Source organism: Cydia pomonella, chromosome 26 (assembly GCF_033807575.1).
Source record: "Cydia pomonella isolate Wapato2018A chromosome 26, ilCydPomo1, whole genome shotgun sequence".
NCBI classification, from domain to species: Eukaryota; Metazoa; Arthropoda; class Insecta; order Lepidoptera; family Tortricidae; genus Cydia; species Cydia pomonella.
Genome location: NC_084728.1, coordinates 3,941,431 through 3,968,610, shown reverse-complemented (window position 1 = coordinate 3,968,610; position 27,180 = coordinate 3,941,431). Strand labels below are relative to the sequence as shown.

At 41.3% G+C, this 27,180-nt stretch overlaps 1 protein-coding gene across 2 annotated transcripts in view; it reads right to left on the bottom strand.

The window, feature by feature from the left end:
* Positions 1-27,180, bottom strand: part of LOC133532005 (methionine--tRNA ligase, cytoplasmic) — a 66,338-nt gene that overhangs the window by 35,351 nt on the left and 3,807 nt on the right. Inside the window, exons 2-16 of one of the 2 annotated variants that reach the window (XM_061870482.1) lie at positions 26,535-26,658; positions 25,371-25,524; positions 24,587-24,727; positions 22,011-22,108; positions 19,640-19,762; positions 18,641-18,757; positions 17,617-17,692; positions 16,030-16,157; positions 15,750-15,854; positions 14,304-14,481; positions 12,791-12,955; positions 10,221-10,322; positions 8,399-8,516; positions 3,765-3,835; positions 3,395-3,492 (exon numbers count right to left, since the gene is read on the bottom strand). In XM_061870482.1, coding sequence (XP_061726466.1) covers positions 3,395-3,492; positions 3,765-3,835; positions 8,399-8,516; positions 10,221-10,322; positions 12,791-12,955; positions 14,304-14,481; positions 15,750-15,854; positions 16,030-16,157; positions 17,617-17,692; positions 18,641-18,757; positions 19,640-19,762; positions 22,011-22,108; positions 24,587-24,727; positions 25,371-25,524; positions 26,535-26,658 — 1,798 coding nt within the window. The remainder of the gene's footprint in view (positions 1-3,394; positions 3,493-3,764; positions 3,836-8,398; positions 8,517-10,220; positions 10,323-12,790; positions 12,956-14,303; positions 14,482-15,749; positions 15,855-16,029; positions 16,158-17,616; positions 17,693-18,640; positions 18,758-19,639; positions 19,763-22,010; positions 22,109-24,586; positions 24,728-25,370; positions 25,525-26,534; positions 26,659-27,180) is intronic. The other variant, XM_061870481.1, reaches the window with a different exon arrangement.

The following is a 27,180-nucleotide window of genomic DNA, read 5'->3' as shown; positions in this document are numbered from 1 at the left end:
AAGGACCTTTTATCGCTCATCTTAAAATGGAGACAGCACCGTGTAGCTTACATCGCCGACGTCGAGAAAATGTTTAGGCAAATATGGGTACATCAAGAAGATCAGAGTCTGCAGAAGATTATTTGGAGAGATTCGCCAAACGAAATGTTACAAGAATACCAACTAACAACAGTTACCTACGGTCAAAAAGCTGCACCCTTCCTAGCAATGATGACCTTAAAACAATTAGCCCATGACGAAAGATCAAACTACCCTGAAGCAGCAAAAGCGCTCGAAGAAAGTTTCTATATGGATGACCTTCTTCACGGTTCCCATTCCGTTTCATCAGCCAAGCAATTGCAGCATGAATTGCAAAAGCTACTACAGTCTGGAGGCTTTTACTTAAGAAAATGGATGTCAAATTACCAAGAACTGGCCAGAACCGACAATCAAGATACTTCAGATGAAAATAACTACTACTTTAAAGAAATGGAATCAAGAAAAACATTAGGACTCCAATGGGACCCCTCTCAAGACATATTTCATTTCGAAACAAAAATGGAAATCGTTTCGGACGTACAGCAAAACACTACCAAGCGTCAGTTGTTATCAGAAATCTCCAAACTATTTGACCCCTTGGGTTGGCTCACACCCATATCCACCAACTTGAAGCTGCTTTTCCAACTTTTGTGGAAAACCCCTCTGAAATGGGATGACAATATACCAAGTGATATGCATAAAGAATGGTTAATTATTAAACAAGATATAAATAATAATATAAACACATTTAAAATACAGCGATGGATCGGCACCGGCGTTGTCAGCGATATCGAGTTACATGCATTCAGTGACGCGACGCCGCGAGCTTACGCGTGCGTTATCTATTGCAAAATATATATAGAAGGCCAGCCGAAAATCATCTTACTAGCCGGAAAATCAAGATTGGTACCGAATAGCAAAATTATCTCCCTACCAAGAGCAGAGTTGTGTGGAGCCCATCTTCTTGCAAAATTAACGACCAAGGTAAAACAATGTTTAACCAACCATAATATCAAGATCTATGGTTGGGTAGATTCGACCGCAGTTTTGGGATGGCTGCAAGGTGATCCTAACCGCTGGAATACATTCGTCGCCAACAGGGTGCGACAAATCACAGAAGTCATCCCTCCCGAGTGCTGGGGCTACGTTAAATCAGCAGAGAATCCTTCGGATTGCGCAAGCAGAGGACTTACCGCGTCACAATTAAAACAACATTCTTTATGGTGGCAAGGGCCCACCTGGCTACCGACGTTTCAAGCAAAGAGTCAAGATAAAACCATTATTTACACTACGAACGAAGAGCAAAAAATCATGCAAGTTAACGTCGCCGTCAACACTGAAACAGAAGATAATATCATCGACCAGCTAATTGACAAATATAGTTCGTTATCAAAACTAGTGCACGTAGTAGCCTGGGTCCGAAGATTCATCACGAAACAGCAAGACAGAAAAACTGGCAATTATCTTCATTTATCGGAAATAAGAGAAGCAAAGGCCTTAATTATCAAGCGGGTCCAAAAAGCAGAATTTCAAAATGAATATCATGATTTGAAAAAGGGTCGACCTATTTCGACTAAAAGCAACATACTTGCTTTGTGTCCATTCTTAGATGAAGACGACATCCTGCGAGTCAAGGGGAGATTGAGAAACGCGTACATCGCGTATGACATGAAACACCCGATCATTTTGCCACACAAGCATCGATTGACTAGCCTTATCATTGATAACGCACATAAAATGGTTCTTCATGGCGGCGCCCGACTAACCCTAAATTTTATAAGAAACAAATATTGGATCGTCGGAGGCAACAGCGTCACTAAACAATTTATTCGACACTGCGTGACATGCAAAAAACAAAAAGCAAACCTGCAAAATCAAATCATGGGAGACTTACCTGCATCAAGAAGCAATTCATCTCGTCCTTTTGAACACACTGGCGTAGACTTCACGGGGCACGTATTCCTCAAGGCCAACAAGGGTCGTGGTATCAAGACTACTAAAGGATACGTGTGCGTGTTTGTCTGCATGGCTACAAAAGCGGTCCATCTCGAACTGGTATCGGACATGACAGCATCCGCTTTCATAGCAGCGTTGCGAAGAATAACATCATGCATACATATTTATTGAGAGGGACTTTATTGTCGATGGCGTTTACGCCATTATCAACGGTGCAACTATATAAATACAACGCAGCGCTACGCAGTATGGCGTAAGCGCCCTTGACAAAAGATCCAGGTTTCATAAGTAAAATAAAATAAATAAATTCAATTTACAATTAAGAAGATAAATCCTCTCATGCTCTCGAGGTTGATGGCAAAAAGGAAAAAAACATATGATGTAATAATTCAAAATAAAACAAAATTAAATATTTACCATCAATTTTTTTATGTAGCCTTAACTATCAGAACATAATTAAATTTTGAATTTTTTTCGACCGGCAATGTATTTCATACATCATAGGCATTTTCACACACAAAACCGGTGGTGGCCGAGTGGATATGACGTCCGACTTTCAATCCGGAGGTCGCGGGTTCAAATCCTGGCTCGTACCAATGAGTTTTTCGGAACTTATGTACGAAATATCATGTGATATTTACCACTAGCTTTTCGGTGAAGGAAAACATCGTGAGGAAACCTGCATACATCTGCGAAGAAATTCAAAGGTGTATGTGAAGTCCCCAATCCGCATCGGGCTAGCGTGGGGACTATAGTCCGAGCCCTCTCGCGCATGAAAGGAGGCCTGTGCCCAGCAGTGGGACGTATATAGGCTGAATTATTATTATTATTATATTATAGGCACTTTATGACAGTTGTGATTAAAACCACCAAAGTAAATAGCGGAGGCGCGCGCCGGAGCAGAGTCCGCTCAGTACAAAGTGCCATTTTCGCCGCACGCACACAGACATGACATTTACAGGCGTTCTCGGGCACTCTCGGGCAGAGCTTAGTCGGGCTGTGCGCACGTTGCTAACTTGACGTCCCCGCCGCTACGTAGGTACCTACTGTCATGTACGTCAAAGTCAAAATGCAGTCTCTAAGGAATGTAAACATGATAAGATGTATGTATAAACGAATCGATGTATGTATGTCTGTAAACTTATATTACCTACTCATTTTTAAAATTCGAAATTAATACAGAAGCAACCCTAGTGAGTCGGGCAAGTTTAGGTATGTATTTTCAAGAACGGCGGGAACGGACCTACTGTTTATTTTTTATTTTGTGCTAAAACTAAGCTTGCTGTATTATTTTATATGGAAAAATAAAAGTAGTCCATTTATTACATAACCTATGAAACTGTGTTCATTAAAGCCTAAACTAACAACCATATGATTACACGATATATACACGCTGTATAATATAATTATGGTTAAATACCTTGTACCGAGTTCAACCCAACTGAAGCTAGAATCTGAGCTCTCAGGCCTCACGCTGGCTAGGTAGAATCGCCATACGTCAGACGGGATTCCAGTGTCCTGTACAGAAACAAAACAAATAAAAACAAAAAAAAAGATACATCACTATCTAAGATTCGAACTTGCGGCTCCGAGTCACCGGTCCACTACTCGAACAACTGAGCTACCGAAACTAACCCGATTGCGTCGATTTTTTTCGTCTAATTTTGCATTGTTTTAGACAACTACTGAGTTGTTGAGCGACATCTACCGTCAGATTACTAGATCATCTTAACGTCATGGGTATTCTACGCCAAAAACATTATTTTTTAAACTTTAATTAAATAAATTACCTGAGCATCTGTTCCGAAAACTCCCACTCCCCTTGATTTTGAGAATTTACCTTCCTCGTAGTTGAGGTATTCTGAAAAATATATTTGATTATTTTGAATGTAATAATATAAATCCTCCTCCTCTGGAGTTGCAGGCGCACATAGGCTACGGAGACTGCTTGCCATCAGACGGGCAGTATGCTTGTCATTCTTACACACATTGACTAAGTACCACGGTAAGCTCAAGAAGGCTTGTGTTGTGGGTACTCAGATATATTATATGATATATATGTTACTGTAAAAGCCCGAAGTACGGTAAAACCTAGGATATACCGGTAAGACCTAGATTTTACCGATGCCGATCGGTAAAAGCCCGAAATGTGAAATAATTATTGTTCACTTCGGGCTTTTACCGACATGGATTTGGTAAATCCTAGGTCTTATCACGTCGACCGGTAAAGGTTGAATCATCCACTGGTTCTTGACATTATTAGATGAAAATCTTGTATCAGTGTAAGGGGCGTTACATGTAGCGCCATTTAGAGTGATGCTTCGTATTGTTTCGGCTATTTTACTAGTCATATAGATCTAGGTCTTTCGGTTTTGCTGAAGGTGGGAGTGAACTCTACTACTCACTGCAAATTCGAACGTCATGAGTAGGGATGTAGAAGTACTGAGAGCAGAGTAATGGACAGTGTTTCACATACCCTTTGTAAGCAATATGCCCAGTTGGTGGGAATTTTCGGGCTGTAGCTAGCCGCTGTAATGGGTAAGAGAAACGCGTTCCGTATGTGCTTCGTTTTCCAGATGACTAGGGTGCACTGCATAATGCAGAGATTATCATATCGCGAACGATTCGATCTTGACTAGGTACTAAGGTTTAGGTATACTCGTAGTTTACAGTAAAAACAAATTAATACTTCTCGTCTGTTGAAGCGACTATGGCTGGGTGATCAAATGACACCCAGATGCTTTCAATTAAATCATTTTATTTTAAGTAAAAAACCTTTGGCCAAGCGTGGGTCATGGTAGTGGTTCGTAAGGGAGATAAATAAGCCTGTCTGGTTCCGTGGTATGTTGGTACTCCCCTGTCATGCTAGTTGGTCGTACCGAGGGCCGCTCCTGGTTAGCCAGGAATGTCTTTAAGCGCCGTGGACAGCTGATGTGGATGCGAAAGGAGGCCTCTGCGTCCCTAGGAACTATTGGTGCGGCTGATCGGAACAAAGGAACCGCGCCGCTAAAGGGTTATTTGAAACGGAATCTTACAGCTCTATTCTGTAAGACTGCTGTCGACCGAAAGTGCGATTTTGTGTCTTAAGCAAGCTGTCTGGTACTACAAGGACAGGAACACGCCGATCTATACGTGCTTTCTGGACTTGTCAAAGGCGTTTGACCTGGTTGTGTACGACAAGCTATAGTACAAGCTTATAAAAACGGGAGATTCCATTGAAAATGTCGCGTTGCTTAAACATTGGTACAACAGCCAGGTCAACCGAGTGAGATGGGCGGGAGAGGAGTCTGACGAGTACAAACTACAATGGAGCGAGACAGGGAGGGCTAACATCCCTTCTCCTTTTCAACGTCTACGTAAACGAGTTGATCGAGGCACTCAGCAGGGCACATGTCGGTTGCCATACAGGGTTGTGTGTTTTAACAATATAAGTTACGCTGACGCGGTACGACAGAGCTCATCAATATTTGTGAGGAATACGCCGGGCAGCATGGTCTAAAATACAACACGGCCCAAAGTCAGCTTGTTATATTCAAAGCTCGTAAGTATAACCCGTCTTGGCGCGGAGGACGACACGGCCCAGCACACTCTGGAAGAGTGCAGTCGCTGGGCCTTGGAAAGACCTGGCGTGAGGATGATCCTAATGCGCCGCCTCTCCGACGCAGGCGGCGGGGTCGAAGGCGAAGAGCGCATGTTCGTCTCGATCCCTAATGGGGCCAGCGGGTACAGTACCCGCATTGCACGGCTCCACGCGGCCTGATACGTCGCCGAGGGGGATCAAGCGTTTCTGATCCCCCTCCATTGTGCGGGTGTCCTGGCGCCAAGCCGGGGCTGCCGGGGAGCGCTATGGTGGAGTGTTCTCGATCCCATGGCGCTCTCGCAAACGGCAAAAAGGAGAACACCGGAGTGGGTTTAGTGGGTAGGGCCAAGCTCTCCCCCCCCCCCCCCTCTCACAAGGAGAGAGAAGACAGGAGCGGCGAATCTCATACACCCCCCCATCATGGCCTTCCCGCGGCTGGGGGGACGGTGCGTAAACGCATTCGCCCACTCCGTAAACAAAAAAAAATTTAACCCGTTTACGGAGCCGAGGATTATGTTGTGCGGCATACCCCTAAAAGTAGTAGATCGCTTTAAGTATCTGGGGCATATGCTTACAACTGAATTGAATGACGATCTGGATCTGGAAAGGGAGAAAAGAGCGACGGCAGTGAGAGGCAATATGCTTGCCCGCAGGTTCGCAAGGTGTAATACATTAGTTAAATTAACGCTCTTTAGAGCTTACTGTCAGACTTTCTACACGTGCAGCCTGTGGGTGAAGTTTACACAACGAGCCTATAACGCATTGCGCGTTCAATATAATAACATCTTGAGGATGCTGTTGCGGCTGCCGAAGCACTGCAGTGCGTCCGGCAAGTTCGCTGAGGCGCGAGTAGATGACTTTTTTGCCATCAGGCGGAAAAGAATCGCCTCCATGCTGAGACGGGTGCGCGGCAGCAGCAACAGTCTACTCAAGGTGTTGGCCGAGCACCTCTACTGCCCCGTTATAAAGTTTTGGGTGGAGCTGGCATTTGCGAGAGCGAAATAGAGTATGGCAACCTGCGCACATACTCTCCACACATCTTAGTGTTTAGTAATAAGTTCTTATTTTTATTTTTCTCTTTGTACCTATTTAGCATAGTTTTAAGTTTATACTAATAGTCGTTATGTATCAGTGATCTAAAATAAACGGTTTCTTTTGTTTTTTTTATACCCAGGGTACGACACGAAACTTAAATACGTCCTTTTCTACATATTAAAGGTTGTGCTAAACTATTTCCTTTATACCTAACATTTTATTCTGTAAGAAAAGGAGACACTTGACCTGCCCGACTGACGTCTGGGTGTCATTTGATCGCTTCAACAAGCGAGAACTATTAATAGATACCTAATTTGTTTTTACGGTAAACTATACCTAAACCTTGGTACCTAGTTAAGATGCCAATCGTTCGCGATACGATAATCTCTGCATTATGCAGTGCACCCTAGTCATCTGAAAAGCGTAGTACATACGGAACGCGTTTCTGTTACCCATTACAGCGGCTAGCTACAGCCCGAAAATTCCCACCAACTGGGCATATTGCTTACAGAGGGTATGTGACACACTGTACATTACTCTGCTTTCAGGACTTCTACATACCTGCTCACGGCGTTCGAATTTGCAGTGAGTAGAGTTTACTCTCACCTTCAGCAAAACCGAAAGACCTTTATCTATAAGAAGATCTAAATGACTAGTAAAATAGCCGAAACAATACGAAGCATCACTTTAAATGGCGCTACATGTAACGCCCCTTACACTGGTACAAGATTTTCATTTAATAATGTCAAGAACCAGTGCATGATTCAACCTTTACCGGTCGCCGTGGTAAGACCTAGGATTTACCAAATCCATGTCGGTAAAAGCCCGAAGTGAACAATAATTATTTCACATTTCGGGCTTTTACCGATCGGCATCGGTAAAACCTAGGTCTTACCGGTATATCCTAGGTTTTACCGTACTTCGGGCTTTTACAGTAACATATATATTTTGACGACCGGTTTGGCCTAGTGGGTAGTGACCCTGCCTACGAAGCTGATGGTCCCGGGTTCAAATCCTGGTAAGGGCATTTATTCGTGTGATGAGCATCGATATTTGTTCCTGAGTCATGGGTGTTTTCTATGTATTTACGTATTTATATATTATATATATCGTTGTCTAAGTACCCTCAACACAAGCCTTATTGAGCTTATTGTAGGACTTAGTCAATTTGTGTAATAATGTCCTATAATATTTATTTATATATGATATGTAAATACTTAAATAGATAGAAAATACCCGTCTTAGGAACAAATATATGTGCTCATCACTCAAATAAATGCCCTTACCGGGATTCGAACCCGAGACCATCGGCTTCATAGGGTCACTAGACCCACTAGGCAAGACCGGTCGTCAAATGTTTTGTTTTATTTTTTTTAAAGTATGTACAATAAATGCACACTCCTCAAAACAAGTGTTTTTAAATGTTTCATTTTCAGCAACAGTTGTTACTGTCACACATACAGCTTTTATAAAAACATTTTTTTTAAATATAAAATACCACAATACATAAATAAATAAATATTATAGGACATTATTACACAAATTTAGGCCCACAGTAAGCTCAATAAGGCTTGTGTTGAGGGTACTTTAGACAACGATATATATAATATATAAATATGTATAAATACTTAAATACATAGAAAACATCCATGACTCAGGAACAAATATCCATGCTGATCACACGAATAAATGCCCTACCAGGATTTGAACCCGGGACCATCAGCTTCGTAGGCAGGGTCACTACCCACTAGGCCAAACCGGTCGTCAAAACACAACACAATAATGCCCAGTATTTTTTTGTGCTTCTACCTGTAGCGAAAATGTGGTCAACAAGCACATGGCCCTGGTTAGCCGCGATGATCGCCGTCGGGAACATAATAGCGTGGAACGGAACGTTGTCTTTCGCCATGAATTGGTACAACTTCACCTAAAATACAAATCAATTAAATTATGCTTTACATGGCGACCCTGTTGAAATGTCGACGCAAGAATGTTGGCAGTACGTCTAACACAGGAGCGATGCAATAGTATCTTGCCCGGGGGATAGACTAGCCGACCCTCTCTAATTAATACAGTTAGATAAAGGTGGGTAGTTTATCTCGCGGGCGAGATACTGTCAAGAATGTTGTCAGTAAGCCTAAGGCCGGGGTCGTTTTCACCCGCCGCCCGCGGCCGACAGCGGCCCGCCGCCCGCGGCGTCTGAATGGTATGTTCGGGAATGCTCGGGAGTGGTCGTTTTCGCCCGCCGCGTGGGGGACGCCGCACGCGGCGGGCGAAAACGACCACTCCCGAGCATTCCCGAACATACCATTCAGACGCCGCGGGCGGCGGGTGAAAACGACCCCGGCCTAACATTCTTGCGTCGATTGTCGAAACTTAAAAGTCGAATTCAAAAATGCGTTGTGCGAGTACGCCGCAAGGAATTCATAATTTTTTTACTAGGTATATAAATACAAAACATTTTCCAGTCTAAATTACGTAAAGTAAACAATTATTAAATTATTTAGATAGTGCTTCTGGGCATTTTCCGCAAGTCGACAACCATTGTGCCTATTTTATTCGTGTGTAAGGTTGTCTGGAAGAGATCGCTCTTTAGCGATAAGACCGCCTGTTGTCTGCCTCTATCACTAATCAATTGTTTTTCTTTAAGCTGTACCTTTAACTGAGGTGTGCCAATAAAGAGTATTCTATCTATTTATCTATTCTGCGTGAAACGAGGTAGCGCTACTCTAACCACCCCAGCTCCTCCACGAAGCCTAGCAAAGTTTTCGGGTTGCTGCCTCTTTTAGTGTGCACGGAGTCCCTAGGTATTTGTTCCTGTATACTTCTACCTGTTTGCAGTCTAGGAGAATGTGTTTTGTTGTTTCCTCTTCTTCCATGCACGCCCTGCACATATGGCTGTCCTTTTTACCCATATTGTACCTACTATTTTACGTAGGTGTCTAGGTGTTTTCAGTAGTATTTTATTTTTATTTTATTTTATTGGAGAAACAACAGAAGCAAGTACAATAATAGTATAAGTGATAGGTTATACATTGCAATAGACGTGCACCTACCTCCTAAAACGCTCTCACTAAGAACTATATATAATATAGGTAAGGTAATGCTACAGTAAACTATGCTAAACTTAACGCGCTCTAGCGACTAGATGGCAATGATACAAATTGTACGAAGATACTAAGTTGTCTCAGCTAGTATTTCAAGGATTTGTTTTTTGAAACTTATTCTACTTGTATTGAAAATGTCTGCGGCCGTGAACATTTTATTGTATGAATTGCAAAGACGGCGCAAAGGTGCGCGTATCCCAGCGTTAGTTGAGCAAGTAAATAGTTCAGTTCCGGTAAAATGTCCTTGGTCTGTCTGCATGTGTCCATTAAATGATTCATTTAGCCATTTATATAATAGAGTTGCGAATTACCTTTTCACACGTGTGTTGTACAACGTTTTACAATACATTTGGCCCATTATATTTTCGACATACGCACGTACAGTGCTAGTTACCGCTCTAGGGCGGTAAATTAGCACCATATCGTCGCTATACTTAATCAACCTCGTATCTATATATTAGATACGTATATCAGATACGACTTTGAGTAAGTATAGCGACGATATGTACTGTAAAGGTACTTACATGTATATCTTTATCGGGTTTCCACCATTTCTCGTAGTCTTTAGTGAGACATTGTGTTATACTCAAATACCCTACCGGGGCATCGAACCATACGTAGAACACCTGTAACAAATACACTAGATACAATAGATACATACAGATGTTTAGCTACTATGAATGTCCCGGGTCCTTGTCCTTAAACTACGTCCAAAAGATATGTATGGGCACTGTAAATATCATCTCGCTTTGTGTGGTAGGGCACAGCACAGCGGATGTCATTCCAGATCTAGAGCAGAGCCCAACTGGGGAAGTACCTTCACCTTACAGAATACCGCAGCCAAATAAGTGTTGTGTTCCTGCCGGTGAGTAAGGTTGCCAGAGCTCAACGAGTGCGATCCTGGATCCAAACCACCTGGATCTGTCACTGAACGACTTGACTTTAACGTACATTATTTGATCATGTAATGTTTTAATCTACCCTCAACTGGCTTAAGGAGCCATTTGAGGGTAGATTTTGTTTATTTTTATTTAAATACCTAAAGATACATAGTATAGACCGTATCCCTCGTTACAGTATCGGTGGATAGACGAGGTCTGGAAAACCTTGTGCGACATTCAACCGGTTAAATGGCTTGGGATCGCACAGAATGGGCAGGAAAGACGAAATCTAGTGTCGGAAGCCAAGATCCACTTCAGGATGCTGAGTCAGTGAAGTGTGAGTACCTTATTGGTGAATTCAGGTCACTGGTGACAGCCCACTATGGGCTGGATCGGCCGAAAAGAGGACATTCCTACTTGTTTAAGAATATCACTTAAAAATAATGCTTTTCTATGGAGAACTGTGCAAGGAACAATGAATGAATGAATAAATGCATTTATTTTAAGTCAGACTTTATCAAATCCATGTAGAAAAATGGTTAGTAAACAATGATGACTATCAATAAATATATAAATATATATATATATGGTTGGAGTATCGAGACAAACCATTGTGGTTTAACGATACTTTTTGATCAAATATTCTGTAATTGTGATTTATCTGTAATAAAAAAAAAATTAAATTAATAAAACATAAATAATCCTATAACAATATTTTCCGGGCGATAAAACTCGACAACATGTGTTTTCTCACCCAGAAAAATAAGATAGGATTGTCCCATCTCTCGGCAATGGCTTTCAGGATGCTGTTGGTGCTGTTCCATATCCTGTGCATCAGGGAGGCGACACGTTTACGGATTATTGTATAAAAACAATCCGTTCGAGCTTAATATTGTATAAAAACAATACATGTGGTATACATTTTTCAAAATAAGGCATATTGAAAGCAGAAAAAAATTGTCTGTTTTATGGGACCCAAATTAGGTACCTTGTTTCTTGGAAACTGTAATGTACTGTGTTTACTTCAGTAAATCATACGTTATAATGTATTTCCAACGGTTCGGCAACACGTTACATCCCGTGATACATCCGCACTGCTCGCCGGTCTAACCTCGACTGCGTATGTCGATGCGTAGCAACAAGCAAGAAAAGTCTGTATACATCTCGGGCCCGTCTGTGTATAATAGACTACCTGTGGGGCTAAGATGGTTCCCTCTTTATCATTTGTCACCATGACTGTCAAGTTCTAACATGTATGTAAGTGCGAAAGTGACGCATGACATGACAGGTGATAAAAATGCGACCATGGTATCATGGATGACTTAATAAAAAAAGATGCAACTTCTGCGGTGGTCTTCAAAGCTAGATTACGCAAGTGGCCTTAATCATGTATTTTATTCCGTAAACGAGTTCTACGAACTCCCTATGACATAATTTCTCTAGTAAGAATTTGAATGTTTTACTGTAATATTTCAATGTGTATATTAAAATCAAATAATATTTCAATTAATTTTAAATTTGATATAGAATGTACCTGACATGTACGAGTAACTTGGCGTTATTAATAAAGTATTTGTATTTATTTGTATTTGACTGATCGTAACTGTTAGTGACGTCACCATGACTTAAGCGCTCGAAACGTCAATACACTACAGAAACTATCAGCGAATCCGTCTTCTACCTTTCGGGACTTTATTTTCCTACTTTTATAGAATACTTTTTTTTTATACGTCGGTGGCAAACAAGCATACGGCCCGCCTGTTGGTAAGCAGTCTCCGTAGCCTATGTACGCCTGCAACTCCAGAGGAGTTACATGCGCGTTGCCGACCCTAAACCCGCCCCCGCCCTCGTTCAGCTCTGGCAACCTTACTCACCGGCAGGAACACAACACTATGAGTAGGGTCTAGTGTTATGTGGCTGCTGTTTTCTATAAGATGGAGGTACTTCCCCAGTTGGCCTCTGCTCTAGATCTGGAATGACATCCTCTGGCTGTGCCCTGCCACACAAAGCGAGATCACATTCACAATGCCCATACCTCTCTTTTGGACGTAGTTTAAGGACGTACCCGGGTCCAAAAAAATACGATATGTTAAGAGTTTGTTCTGCAGGTGCCCATTTTTTTCTAAGTCCAGTCAAAAGTCCACATATTTTTTCTTTTGATGGTTCGTCTACTGTCTGCAAGTCTCGCTAGGAGCCTATGTCTATGGACCCACCTTATTGGTGAACCCCTCGACGGGGACCGGCACGCCCCACTTGAGGTCCCTGGTCACAGCGCGCGCGCGCAGCGGCTCCCGCAGCCACGAGCGGGCCACGGCGCGCGCCGAGGGGGACCAGCCCTGCTCCACTCTGCTCCACCAAGAACGTAAGGCGGGTTCCAACTAAAAAAAAAGTGGATTTTTTTTTATAGCTGACTGTACTTTTTCATTGCTTAAGTTCATCTAATTAAAGATTTTAAAACTGTCTAAGATAAGAATACCCACAACACAAGCCTTATTGAGCTTCACCTGCGCCAGCTCTATGAACAGCTGCTCGCTGGGCACCGCCGGCGTGTCTCATATTACTATAGCTGTCTCACTCGTCACTACATGCCTGTCTCACCTGTGCCAGCTCTATGAACAGCTGCTCGCTGGGCACCGCCGGCGTGTCTCATATTACTATAGCTGTCTCACTCGTCACTACATGTCTGTCTCACCTGTGCCAGCTCTATGAACAGCTGCTCGCTGGGCACCGCCGGCGTGTCTCATATTACTACAGCTGTCTCACTCGTCACTATATGCCTGTCTCACCTGTGCCAGCTCTATGAACAGCTGCTCGCTGGGCACCGCCGGCGTATCCCATATTACTATAGCTGTCTCACTCGCCACTATATGGCTGTCTCACCTGTGCCAGCTCTATGAACAGCTGCTCGCTGGGCACCGCCGGCGTGTCTCATATTACTACAGCTGTCTCACTCGTCACCATATGGCTGTCTCACCTGTGCCAGCTCTATGAACAGCTGCTCGCTGGGCACCGCCGGCGTGTCTCATATTACTACAGCTGTCTCACTCGTCACCATATGGCTGTCTCACCTGTGCCAGCTCTATGAACAGCTGCTCGCTGGGCACCGCCGGCGTGTCTCATATTACTACAGCTGTCTCACTCGTCACCATATGGCTGTCTCACCTGTGCCAGCTCTATGAACAGCTGCTCGCTGGGCACCGCCGGCGTGTCTCATATTACTACAGCTGTCTCACTCGTCACCATATGGCTGTCTCACCTGTGCCAGCTCTATGAACAGCTGCTCACTGGGCACCGCCGGCGTGTCTCATATTACTACAGCTGTCTCACTCGTCACTACATGGCTGTCTCACCTGTGCCAGCTCTATGAACAGCTGCTCGCTGGGCACCGCCGGCGTGTCTCATATTACTACAGCTGTCTCACTCGTCACTACATGGCTGTCTCACCTGTGCCAGCTCTATGAACAGCTGCTCGCTGGGCACCGCCGGCGTGTCTCATATTACTACAGCTGTCTCACTCGTCACTACATGGCTGTCTCACCTGTGCCAGCTCTATGAACAGCTGCTCGCTGGGCACCGCCGGCGTGTCTCATATTACTACAGCTGTCTCACTCGTCACTACATGGCTGTCTCACCTGTGCCAGCTCTATGAACAGCTGCTCGCTGGGCACCGCCGGCGTGTCTCATATTACTACAGCTGTCTCACTCGTCACTACATGGCTGTCTCACCTGTGCCAGCTCTATGAACAGCTGCTCGCTGGGCCGCACCGCTGGCGAGTCTCCGCATATTTTGCAGCGCGGCTTTATAAGTTCTATCGCGTTGACGAGCTTGCCGCACTTGTCGCATTGGTCGCCTCTGGCGTCTTCGTAGAGACAACCGGGGTGGGGGCAGGTGCCTTCTACGAACCTATAAAACATAACAATTAATAAGCGAGGTAATTTTTAGGGTTCCGTACATCGAAAGGAAAAAACGGAATCCTTATAGGATCACTTTGTTGTCCGTCCGTCTGTCTGTCTGTCAAGACCCTTTTTCTCAGGAACGCGTGGAGGTATCAAGCTGGAACTTATATCAAATACTCAGGCCTACTTTCCATTGGAGCTGTGAAAAGATCAAACTTCTAAGCCAACGCAATCAAAAGATACAGCCGTTTAGCGCGAGGGAATCAAAACCTACAGGGTACTTCCCGTGAACTCAGAATCTTGAAATTTGGTACGAAGCAACGTCTTATAGCAAAGATAAAGGAAAAATTGCGAAAACCGTAAATTATTAGTTACATCATATAATAAAAATATTTTAACAATTGATATGACTCGATTGTCATGATAGGTAAACTTTTACTTATAGACCTACAGGTTTATACGGAACCCTCGGTGCACTCGCACTTGGCCGGTTTTTTGTTCTAGTATTAGGACCGTGGGACGCTAGAAGTTAAAATACAAGTCGATTTGACGACCAGTCTGGCCGGTAGTGACCCTGCCTATGAAGCCGATGGTCCTGGGTTCAAATCCTGGTAAGGGCATTTATTTGCGTGATGAACACAGATATTTATTCCTGAGTCATGGATGTTTTTTATGTTAAATACATACACATTTATGTATTTAAGTATTTGTATATTATATATATCGTTGTCTGACCCACAACACAAACCTTCTTGAGGTTACCGTGAAACTTAGTCAATTTGTGTAAGAATGTTCCAATAATATTTATTTATTTATTATTTAAAGCGGTGGTGGCCGAGTGGGTATGACGTCCGACTTTCAATCCGGAGGTCGCGGGTTCAAATCCCGGCTCGTACCAATGAGTTTTTCGGAACTTATGTACTAAATATTATTTGATATTTACCACTAGCTTTTCGATGAAGGAAAACATGCATACAACTGCGAAGAAATTCAAAGCTGTATGTGAAGTCCCCATCCGCATTGGGCTAGCGTGGGGACTATAGCCCAAGCCCTCTGGGCTAGCGTGGGGACTATAGCCCAAGCACTCTGGGCTAGCGTGGGGACTATAGCCCAAGCCCTCTGGGCTAGCGTGGGGACTATAACCCAAGCCCTCTGGGCTAGCGTGGGGACTATAGCCTAAGCCCTCTCGCTCATGAGAGGGGGCCTGTGCCCAGCATTGGGACGTATATAGGCTGAATTATTATTTGAACAAGTAAAATATGTATAAAAACATACCTGTCAGCCAAGAACTTGTCACATTTCTCGCAGTGCAGTTGATCGACAGTTTGTGAGCTGATGAACCCATTTTCTTTCACTTGAAGGAACAGTTTTTGTACTAATCTGTAATTAAATGAATAAAGAATATGTAAATAAGTCAATTGGCCAATAAAAACATCGTAGACTAAACTATAGTGTACTTCTTTAATCCGTCAACCGGGGTGTTGTATCACAATGGAACATATGCTGTGACACAATGGAATTATCGTAACAAAATGGAACTCCTAGCCAAACTTACTGTGTGTGTTCGGGTGTAGTGGTGCGTCCGAATATGTCAAATCCTATGTCAAACCAGCGATACACGGAGTTGTGTATTTCGAAGAATTTGTCGCAGATCTGTTGCGGTGTGAGGCCCTCTTGTAGAGCCTGTGAATTAAGAGGATACGGGAACTGAGATTTAAATATTTTAGATTAATATATCCGTCTCGCTAACGGAAGCGGCTCCTAAAACTAGTGCGACAAGGACGACGCCAGGTTAGGTGAAAAATCCTGTGTAAAAATCTAAAAAACGATGTTTCGTAATCGAGTTATTTCCTCCTCCAAAACTTAACCAAATGTAATGAAATTATCTGTATCGGACTGTTTTGCTATTTCGGCTAATTAATGACGACCGGTTGACCTAGTGGGTAGTGACCCTGCCTATGAGGCCGATGGTCCCGGGTTCAAATCCTGGTAAGGGCATTTATTCGTGTGATGAGCATGGATATTTGTTCCTGAGTCATGGATGTTTTCTATGTATTTAAGTATTTATAAATATGTATATATTATATATATCGTTGTCTAAGTACCCGCAACACAAGCCTTATTGAGCTTACCGTGGGACTTAGTCAATTTGTGTAATTATTTAATGTCAGTTTTGAATACCATGATTCTCTTTGCGGCCTAGTAAATTAGGCCGTCTTTGCAAATATTAGAAATGCACTAGCGCGTTAAGAAAAAAAAATATAAAAAAAAGCAAAACAGTCCGACACAGATATTAATAATAATAATTTGTGTTGAAAAAATAATTGCTCTAGCTTCAAAAACCACGGTGGAAACAGTCGAGTACCTTTGTATGGATAAATGACCACTCCTGTTGCCTCTTAATAGAATAACAAATTTGAATAAACAAATTGGCGTAAAATAATTGTTTGGTGTAGATAATTCGACAGGGCTCAATAAAAATTAAATTAGGTCACAAAATAGTACATTACAAGTGCGAAAAGTAGCGAATTAGCTATTCGCACGTGTACAACGTTTTAGTACATATTGCCCTTTAAAGTTTCGACATAGGCACGTAAAGTGTTAATTATCTCACTAGTGCGATAAAGTAGCACCATATGTATTGTAAGCCTGTCTCGTTGTCTGTGTGTGTCTGTAATCAAATCTTGCAAGTTAAATTTGACCCACATCCCGGTTTCCGAAGAAACTGAAAATTTGCATACATATGTAAGTTGGGTGACAATAGAATATTATGGTACCATCGAGCTGATCTCATTGAGACAGGAGGTGGCCATAGGAACTCTGTAATAAAACAACACAACCTCTAATTGTGTATAGGGTTATTAGTTGCCTTTTTTATACAACGTCGGTGGCAAACAAGCGTACGGCCCGCCTGATGGTAAGCAGTTACCTTAACCTATGGACGCCTGCAACTCCAGAGGTCCATCCGGAGCCGTCCGCGTCCGCGAGGAGCCGACCGGCTTGAGGCCATACAAATGTGAAATACGCTCCTACTCCGCCCGTTCGGTGTGAATCGTACTTTAAGATTTAAGATTTAGCTTATAATAAGGACTCATAAATATAATTTAATAAGGAAATCGATCTGTGATTGTGTTGTACATACTTTGGTTTCGGTGGCTGTGCCATACTCGTCCGTGCCGCATATGTATATTGTATTGTAATCACATAGTCGACAATATCTGTGAACAAGCAATAAAAAAATTCTGTGAGCAAACTAACTGCTTTGGCTCAGCGATCCAAAAAGAATCTTGGCCTCCGAAACGAGAGAACGCCACCTGTCCCGATCCAGCGCGGTTTCCTGCCATGAATTGGCATTCAGCCGACGCAGGTCCGCCGGTCTGTGAGCAAAAATACTTACTTTTTACGGCACGCATCTTGAGGTACAAGTCAAATTTGGCATTGAAACTCTAGGTCCATGGGGTCCCAGCGCGCACAAGTTTTTTGGAGAAATCGTGAAATGTCTGGTTGATGTAACTGGTGACCGAAGAGCTGGCGGCTTCCTCGCACAACGTATCAGTAAGTAAGTAAGTAAATATTATTTATTGCACCAACAATTATACATTTTACATACATGTAAAACTATGTTGGCCTACGCCTTCGGCTCCGGCTCACATTGTAACTCACGCCACTCGCCTTTTTTGACCCTTCTTATACAACTGTTGCATAAAATACTATTAACACGGTTTTATTAGGTCGACCTGTGTGTAACTAACTATGTAATGGAATCTAAGGTAACTAATTTAACCATCTTCCAAGGATCGTAGCGTCATGAAAATTGGCAGCTGTATGTAGTTCTGATGACAATACAATAATATAGTACTGTCGAACTGATCTGATGATGGAGCCGGAAGATATGAACTGGAACTTCATGATGGAATATCGTATCATAGCTGTGTTTGAGTTTGTAAGAAAAGTCTTGTAATGAACTTTGACCATGATTAGGTTTCAAGGTCTGATGATGAAGCCGGAAGATAGGCACTGGCATTCCATGATGGAATATCGTGTCATAGTCGTGTATGCACTTGTGAGAAAGGTCACGTAATGGACTTTGAACACGATCAGGTTTCAAGCGTGTATTTCTAGTGTTTTTTAACCTATTAATTTATTAACATCTACTATGTGCTTACCTGGCAAAGATATCTCCTGACAACACGCAGCCTATGATGTTCCCTAAATGCGGTACGTTGTTCACGTAGGGCAGGGACGACGTGATCAACACGTTCTTTCTGTCTTTCACTGGCATTCTGAAACAAGCAAGTAATACAGCAAATAAAAAAAGATTTTTTGAGAAGCAACTTTCATATTTTAGCTTTTGTGCAAAAATGGCATATTTTTAATGCGTTTTAGACCTATGTATATGATTTTTTTTATAGAGCAGAAACTCATGATTCGAATCCATTAAATTCCTCAAGAAAAACCTCAAGATTGCAAATTAAATTTATGGCAGAAGTACTGTGATGCAATAAAGCGATACGATTTTTTTACACTCCTTTTTTGAACCTACTGCACCTTAAGCCAATCATACCGGTGTTATATGAAAGAGATGGCATGCTTACGCGAATTTGTCCTGCTTCAGCGGCGCCCGTAATCGACTGCGGCCGTTTTCCCAATTCTCTTTGGCACTGGTTCTTCCGTAGACTGTTAGTGTGAGGGAGATAGACTTACGCGTATTTGTCCTGCTTCAGCGGCGCCTGTAACCGACTGCGGCCGTTTTCCCAACTCTTAATGCTAGTGTGAGGGAGATAGACTTGCGAAAATTTGTCCTACTTCAGCAGCGCCTGTAACCGACTGCGGCCGTTTTCCCAACTCTTGCTGCTAGTGTGAGGGAGATAGACTTGCGAAAATTTGTCCTACTTCAGCAACGCCTGTAACCGACTGCGGCCGTTTTCCCAACTCTTGCTGCTAGTGTAAGGGAGATAGACTTGCGAAAATTTGTCCTACTTTAGCAGCGCCTGTAACCGACTGCGGCCGTTTTCTCAACTCTTGCTGCTAGTGTGAGGGAGATAGACTTACGCGAATTTGTCCTGCTTCAGCGGCACCTGTAACCGACTGCGGCCGTTTTCCCAGCTCTCTTTGGCACTGGCTATTTCTTCCGTAGACTGTTAGTGTGAGGGAGATAGACTTACGCGAATTTGTCCTGCTTCAGCGGCGCCTGTAACCGACTGCGGCCGTTTTCCCAACTCTCCTTAGCACTGGCTATTTCTTCATCTGTGGGCCCTGGTACCACTGCTGGTCCTTCCATTGGGGTCCTAGATGAAAATAAAGTTAATTATTTCTGCGTTTAAAAACAGTGTTTACTTGGCGGGGATCACAGAAAAGTGATTTTGGAGCAAAAAGAAAAGAAAACTTTTCTTATGGAAGAATTTTCTCAAATGATTTTTACGCCTAAGACCTTTATATATGTTGTAGTGTGTAATGATATGAGCGCCCGCCTACGTTAGGTGGCCGATCGTCCTACATTACCAAAACATGTTACATGTACATAGATTTGAATCTTAAAACCATCACGATACAGCCGTTTTTTGCGACATTGCTTTGGCACGCGCTCAACACGGGAGCCCATCGATCACACAAGAAACAATGGTTTGTTTAACATATTAGGGTCTTAGGCGTAAAAAAAATTCAAACTATAATACTCACTATTGAAAATAGCAAAAGCCAAGCCTTGGAAATATTATTATGGTCACGTCTATAGGTACTTTATACTTAGACTGAGGTCCATGGCTCAGAACCGGTATTAAAAAAAAAACAGAAATAGTCCAATATTTTGAATTATTTTAAGTATGCTCTTTACGTGGGACTGAATCATGTATGTAGATAACTTCTTCGTATTATTAGATTGGCCCATTAAAAATTAAATAATAGACGAAAGAAAGAAAATACTGATATCCGACCCCTGCCATGGTATACAACATGTATTTACAGTACATATGGTGCTACTTTCACGCACGCGTGCGGGAATGAGCACTTTCCGTGCATATGTCGAAACTTTAAAGAGTCATATGTACTGTAAAACGTTGTACGATACACGTGCGAATAGATAATTCGCATGTCGTGTCGATTTAATCACTACTCGTTGCGTTTTTCCTATTTTCTCCACTTGTATCGTAAATAACTATTTTAATACAACCGTAAAATGATACGAGACGTAGCTTTTAGAGCTATGAATCGGGTTATATATACATATTAAATATATTAATTTAGCCCTAATTAAAAGAACGTAAATATTTTTTAAAAACATGTGCGGCGACAAATCGCTTATGGCAGTCGTGATGTTGATGTAGCGTGCTGAATTATTTATTAATGGAAAATAAAAGTCTTGTAAATAACTTTTTATAAAAAAAAACACAAAAGTTAATTCATTAGGGCCTTCACTAAGTAGCTGTGGTTTTTTTTTTCTATTTATTTGGGACATAAAACAGTATAACACACAGGTTTAGACACAGAAATAGAATACAAGGAATAATAAAGTGTGAGACCAACAACATCGTTTCGTTTCGTTTGACGACCGGTTTGACCTAGGAAGCTGATGGTCCCGGGTTCAAATCCTGGTAAGAGCATTTATTTGTGTGTTGAGCATGGATATTTGTTCCTGAGTCATGGGTGTTTTCTATATATTTAAGTATTTATAAATATTTATATATTATAAATATCGTTGTCTAAGTACCCTCAACACAAGCCTTATTGAGCTTACTGTGGGACTTAGTCAATTTGTGTAATAATGTCCTATAATATTTATTTTTATTTATTATTTATTTATCGTCGACAGATTACTAGATTACCTACTGATACATCTACAATATATAGCGCTAGGTAACAATATACAGGATATAAAGCTAAAATGAACACAGGTTAGGTTTGTAGATACAGTAACATATTAGTCACGCGTGCGCACTCATAGGTGGCGCACGGTTTCTCTTCTCCGGTATCGGCGCGTGAGCGAGTGTCGTATTAAAAAAAAAAAAATGTAGAGTGCGGTGAAATGTACTAAGTGTAATATTATTATCGATGAAATGTTATCGTATATACAGAACAAAATTTCTGTAATGGGCGAGGAAAGTCTAGTGCGCCTATGCACTACATCGTTTACAAGTGACGAAATTCAAACCTCGAAGACGTTACTGTTTGAATCTTTACCGAAAAGAAAGCGAAATGTTCAACGTAAAGGCGACGGAAAGACTCAACGTGAAATAAATGATATTATCCAGCTTTTTAAAACGACGGAACCTGACTTGGTACCTATATTCGTGGCACGAAATCTAGAAAAGCTACCACCTGTGACTTTTGATCACCTGGAAGTACGAAACGTCACGGTCCATCGGAGCGACTTTTAGTACCTCATGTTTTGTTTGAAGCAACTGAATCACATTCTTTTTATACACATTGTCATACAACATGAAAATGACAATTTCATTAAAATACACATCGTAACATTTAACCAGCCTGTAAAGGGATATGGAATATGTGGTCACATCAAAAATACTCTGTAATACATACCCAACAGGAGACGCTAGGCTGGCCAACTGCGGGGCACCCAGAGCTGAGACCGGAGCGAAAGGCTTGTCCACTGAACCACCCCACTGCTTCACCGCTTCCTAAACCAATCATCAGACATAGAAGTTATCGTGGCAAAAACGAGGGTTTCAAAAAATGTAACATCGATAAGTCAGTCATAGATTAATAATTAAGAAATTAAATTCTACTTGCTGTTAACTAATACCGAGATATTTCGAGAATGTAAATTAATTACAAATCTTTACATAATTCATTTATTACATTTATTTTTTACTTTAAAATAATAACATATACCGTAGTATACAGTGCTAAAAGAATAGAAAACGACCAATATATTAAACAAGATATCGAACGTTTTGTGTATTTTGTGGTAGCTATCTTCACTTCATAAAATATAGGTATATAGGTAACGATAAGGTAACGTCGATTCAGTACAGACATGTCGATATTTCATTTTGCCACAAAAACTTCTATGTCTGGTCATCATAATTAAATTAAGTCATTGTAAACATGGACTTAAAATATTACGAAAATAAGTTTTTGTCAAAAATTTCTTTTCGCTGACTGTACTTTTCTTTCAGGCCACTAATACTCGTCGCAACAATTGTAATAAACCGAAACACAATTATGTTGTATTGTTTTATCACAGATAGACAGATCAGATCGATGTTACCATAGTATTGCTAAATGGATATATACAGATGATTACTATAACTAGCTTATATCTAAAATAGGCCCTTGAGGCATTGTACCAAGGATGCTGGCGGCATTTCCTCGTTGTATCGCAATACTGATACGTTGTGCGAGGAAGCCGCCAGCTCTTCGGTCACCAGTTAAAATTAATATTGCTTACATTTAGGTGAAGTTTCAGCTCAATTAAATAAATGGAAAGTGGGTCTAATTTAGCTTAGCCACACTGTGATATTACTGCAGTATTATAAACTAAAATAAATGTCTAATACTAAGAAAAAAATACCACGGCTGGAATCGAACCAGCCGCCTCTGCTATCGCGGCAGGTGCCTCAGCCATTCGGCCACCGGGGTCAAGTAGGCATAGGTCGAATTTTTCCAAGTATATGCATTTCTTACTGAAACTGAAGGCTTATGAGTTGATGCAGCTAGAACAATGGTGGGCAAAGTACGGCCCGCGGGCCAGCTCCAGCCCGCGAAAGGATTTTATCCGGCCCGCCAACGGTCTTATGAAATAATTAGTATATGGCATTCGCCCACGATAATCGATCAAAATACATTTTTTCTGCAAGTGTGGCCCTTCTCTTAAATTTATTCAACTTTCTGGCCGAACCATACTGTTGTACCTTAGGGATGGCCAGGGGGCGCCATAAGCCTTCACTAAGAAATGCATATACTAAGAAAAATTCGAACTATGCCGAAAAAAGCTACGGCTGTTTATGCCAGAAAAAAAGCGGCCAAGTGCGAGTCGGACTCGCCCATAAGGGTTCCGTACCATCTATGACGTATTAAAAAAAAACTACTTACTAGATCTCGTTCAAACCAATTTTCGGTGGAAGTTTGCGTGGTAATGTATAATATATTTTTATTAGATTTTTCATTCTGTTATTTTAGAAGTTACAGGGGGGGGGACACATTTTACCACTTCGGAAGTGTCTCTCGCGCAAACTATTCAGTTTAGAAAAAAATTATATTAGAAACTTCAATATCATTTTTGAAGACCTATCCATAGATACCCCACACGTATGGATTTGATGAAAAAAGATTTTTTGAGTTTCAGTTCAGTATGGGGAACCCCCAAAATTTATTGTTGTTTTTCTATTTTTGTGTAAAAATCTTAATGCGGTTCATAGAATACATCTACTTACCAAGTTGGAGCAGTATAGCTGTTATAGTTTCGGAAAAAAGTGGCTGTGACATAAACGGACAGACAGACGGACATGACGAATCTATAAGGGTTCCGTTTTTTGCCATTTGGCTACGGAACCCTAAAAACGTATATTTCGACACTCAAGGGAATCAAAATTTATAAGCTACTTCGCGTTGACCTAGAACTATGAAATTTAGCAAGTAATATCGTCTAACACTACAAGTACAGTCAGCGTCAAATACTTCGTAGCATACTAAATATATGGTGTACCGAACTATTTGGCTACTTTGACTGCTACGAAGTATTTGACGCTGACTGTACAGGAAATAATCTGAAAACAATTCATTTGTAAAAGATAAAAGAATTTAATAAAAATAAGTTATATTAGTACGGAACCTTTAGTGGGCGAGTCCGACTCGCCCTTGTCAGGTTTTTACAAGCTTTTATTTAACTTGCCCTGTTAGTCTAAAATTGACCCACTTCCCGATTTCTAATTGAGCTGTAATTTTGCATATATATGTAAATTGGATGACAATGCAATATTATTATGATATTGAGCTGATCTAATGATGGAGACAGGAGGTGACCATGGGAACTCAGTGGTCATTGTGTTTGAGGTTGTTAGAAATGTCTCGGTGAGTATTAGTTGCCTGTGGAAAGAATAATACAGTCAGCGAGAAAATGTTTTTTTTTTAAACTTATATATTTCTTTATTTACCTGAACAGCTTTGGCCTGTGCGATATCAGCGTACCACCGCTGCGTGTTTGTGTATGGAGCCAAATACGTCTTTAGGGCTTCGCTGTGGTACAGGGGGTACAGGGTGCTCCATAACGATATGTCGGCTGCTGACAGCATGTCCTGAAAGTAAAATATAAGTAAATAAATATCGACACGGCCAAGCCATATATGTTGACTAAGGTGTAGAGTTTGTGAAGTTAGGCCTTGTAGAGTTAGAAGCTTGGCTCTACAAGAGATCTGATAACTTTTTGACAGTGCGAGCTTTATGGTCTCGCCTTGGCTACATTTACATAACGAATTTTAGATTTTGTGGATGATCCTCTGGACAGCATGCCTCGTATTAATGGACGACCTCGCTGATACTTAGCGATCTAAATTATCCTCACCAGCTTTAATCCTCTTCCCAACTTTTGTAGAAAATACTACTAGGTAGTAGGTACCTACTATTATAATACTCCCAGTTAGGTTAAGGATAAACTCAGTCCAAACACGTATTTCTTAGCAGTGACAATGGCCTCGACGTGTTGTAGTAGTGCGTCCAGCGCTTGCTTACGATCAGCTGGTACCGTCTTAGCGACGAGCATAGAAGGTATTTCGTCGCCTCTCATATACTAATACTTCGACCGAAACAGGAATGCCTGCTTCATATTACTTAACGACCTCGCTGCTGCTCAGCCGGCTGAATTATCCTCACCGGCAATCCTCCTCTTCCCTTTTGTAGAAATTACTAGTACTATCATAGTTATATTAAGGATAAACTTACTCCAAACAAGTATTTCTTAGCAGCGACGATGGCCTCGACGTGTTGTAGCAGTGCGTCCAGCGCTTGCTTGAGATCAGCCGGCACTGTCTTAGCGGCGAGTACAGCTGAGACGGCAGGTTGCAGTCTCGTCGCCTCCCATTCTTGCATCTGTTGGCTGAAACAAAAAATTATCAGAATAATTAGAACATGGATAGCCTTGTAGTACTAGACGACCTCGCTGCTGTTCGGCCGTTTAAGTTTACTTGCTCGTGATTGATGTAGATACAGTAAACTGTTATTTTCAAGGCTCATACTTAAGCTCTGTTATTAATATAAAGTTAATATATAAAATGACAGTTGGACAGCTCAATCTATCACTTAATCTGCCCAATCCTTTTTTGTACAAAATCAGCTAGATTAGGTAGTTGGTATCAGGGATATACAAACCTTAAAATGAGGTATTAAAAAAACCAAAACAGATAAAAATAAATATATTTTCTTTTTATATAGATTAGATTAGATTTATTTATTTCACAACATGTGATTACAGCACAAATTACATTAATGTCAATTTATAAGAAACTATATTGTGATATTCAGAAATAAATTTTAATAATAGCAAGATAATCCAAATAAATTAATTTCATTAAGGTATTTTGGTGTTACTTTGATAGAAAAATATAACGTTGTTTGCGTGATTTCTGCATGAAACATAGTTTTTCTATAAATTTAGCGCAAACTAATAGTCGAAAGTAGATAGATGCGCACATATTTCCTAATCAGGGATCTGAAACCGGTATTTTTTGTATGGGAAAGAAAACGGTATTTTTTCGTTCTTTGTTAATTACTTCATTTCTAATTATGCAATCTAATAATACGAAGTCGTTATCTGAAAACACAACTGAGTCCTACATTTAGAGTATAAAATAAACCGAAATATATGGTTATTTCGATGTTTTTGCAAAAAACCGGTTCCGATCCCTGGTAGTAATAGTGTATAATGACTTCATAAAACGCAATCGTTTTTTGTATGGAAATCGAACCACCTTAATCATACATAATATGAAAAATTTCACCATCGAAAATAATATCAATAATACACAAAAACAATGTGAAATAGGTATGCTATTATAAATTATACTATTTATCCTTATAGTATATTACATAATGTAATTTACAGCTTACCTCTGTCCATTCTGCGACATGTCCAGCACCGGGAACAGGTACTGCGTGGCAGCGTTGCTGGAGAAGAAGGCGAGCTGGTCGTCCACCTCGAGGAGTGGCAGCGAGCGAGGGCCTGCGAACACGCCTGCAATCACAGACACGGCTTAAGAGTTGCCAGCACCCGGGTTAGTTGATGATAATATATATGCATGGTTTTGTTAGTAACAACAACATGAAATTATACATCAGTATATGAACAATTTGGGTGAAGCTTTCAAGAATTACAATAAAAAGTTGAAACTAACAACATTATTGACGACTTCAACATCAGAGCCACTATAGCAAGTAATATGCTCCACAACCTAGGGGTCATCCATTAATTACATCACACGAATTTCTTGGTTTTTTTACCCCTCCCCCCTCCTTGTCACACTTTGTCACATTTCGCAAGCCCCTCCCCCCACAATTTTGGCAATTAGGTTTTCAATGAAATCGGGAAATCGAGTTAAAACTGATTAGAAAAGAAAATTAAATCTTTCCAAAAAAGTTGTTACTTAACAGTACAGCGAATTAAAAATAATGAATATTTTTTTTTATTACTGATGATCAGGGGTCGGACAAAAAGTGCGGATGACGTAAAAATGACGTAATCTTGCACACAGGATGA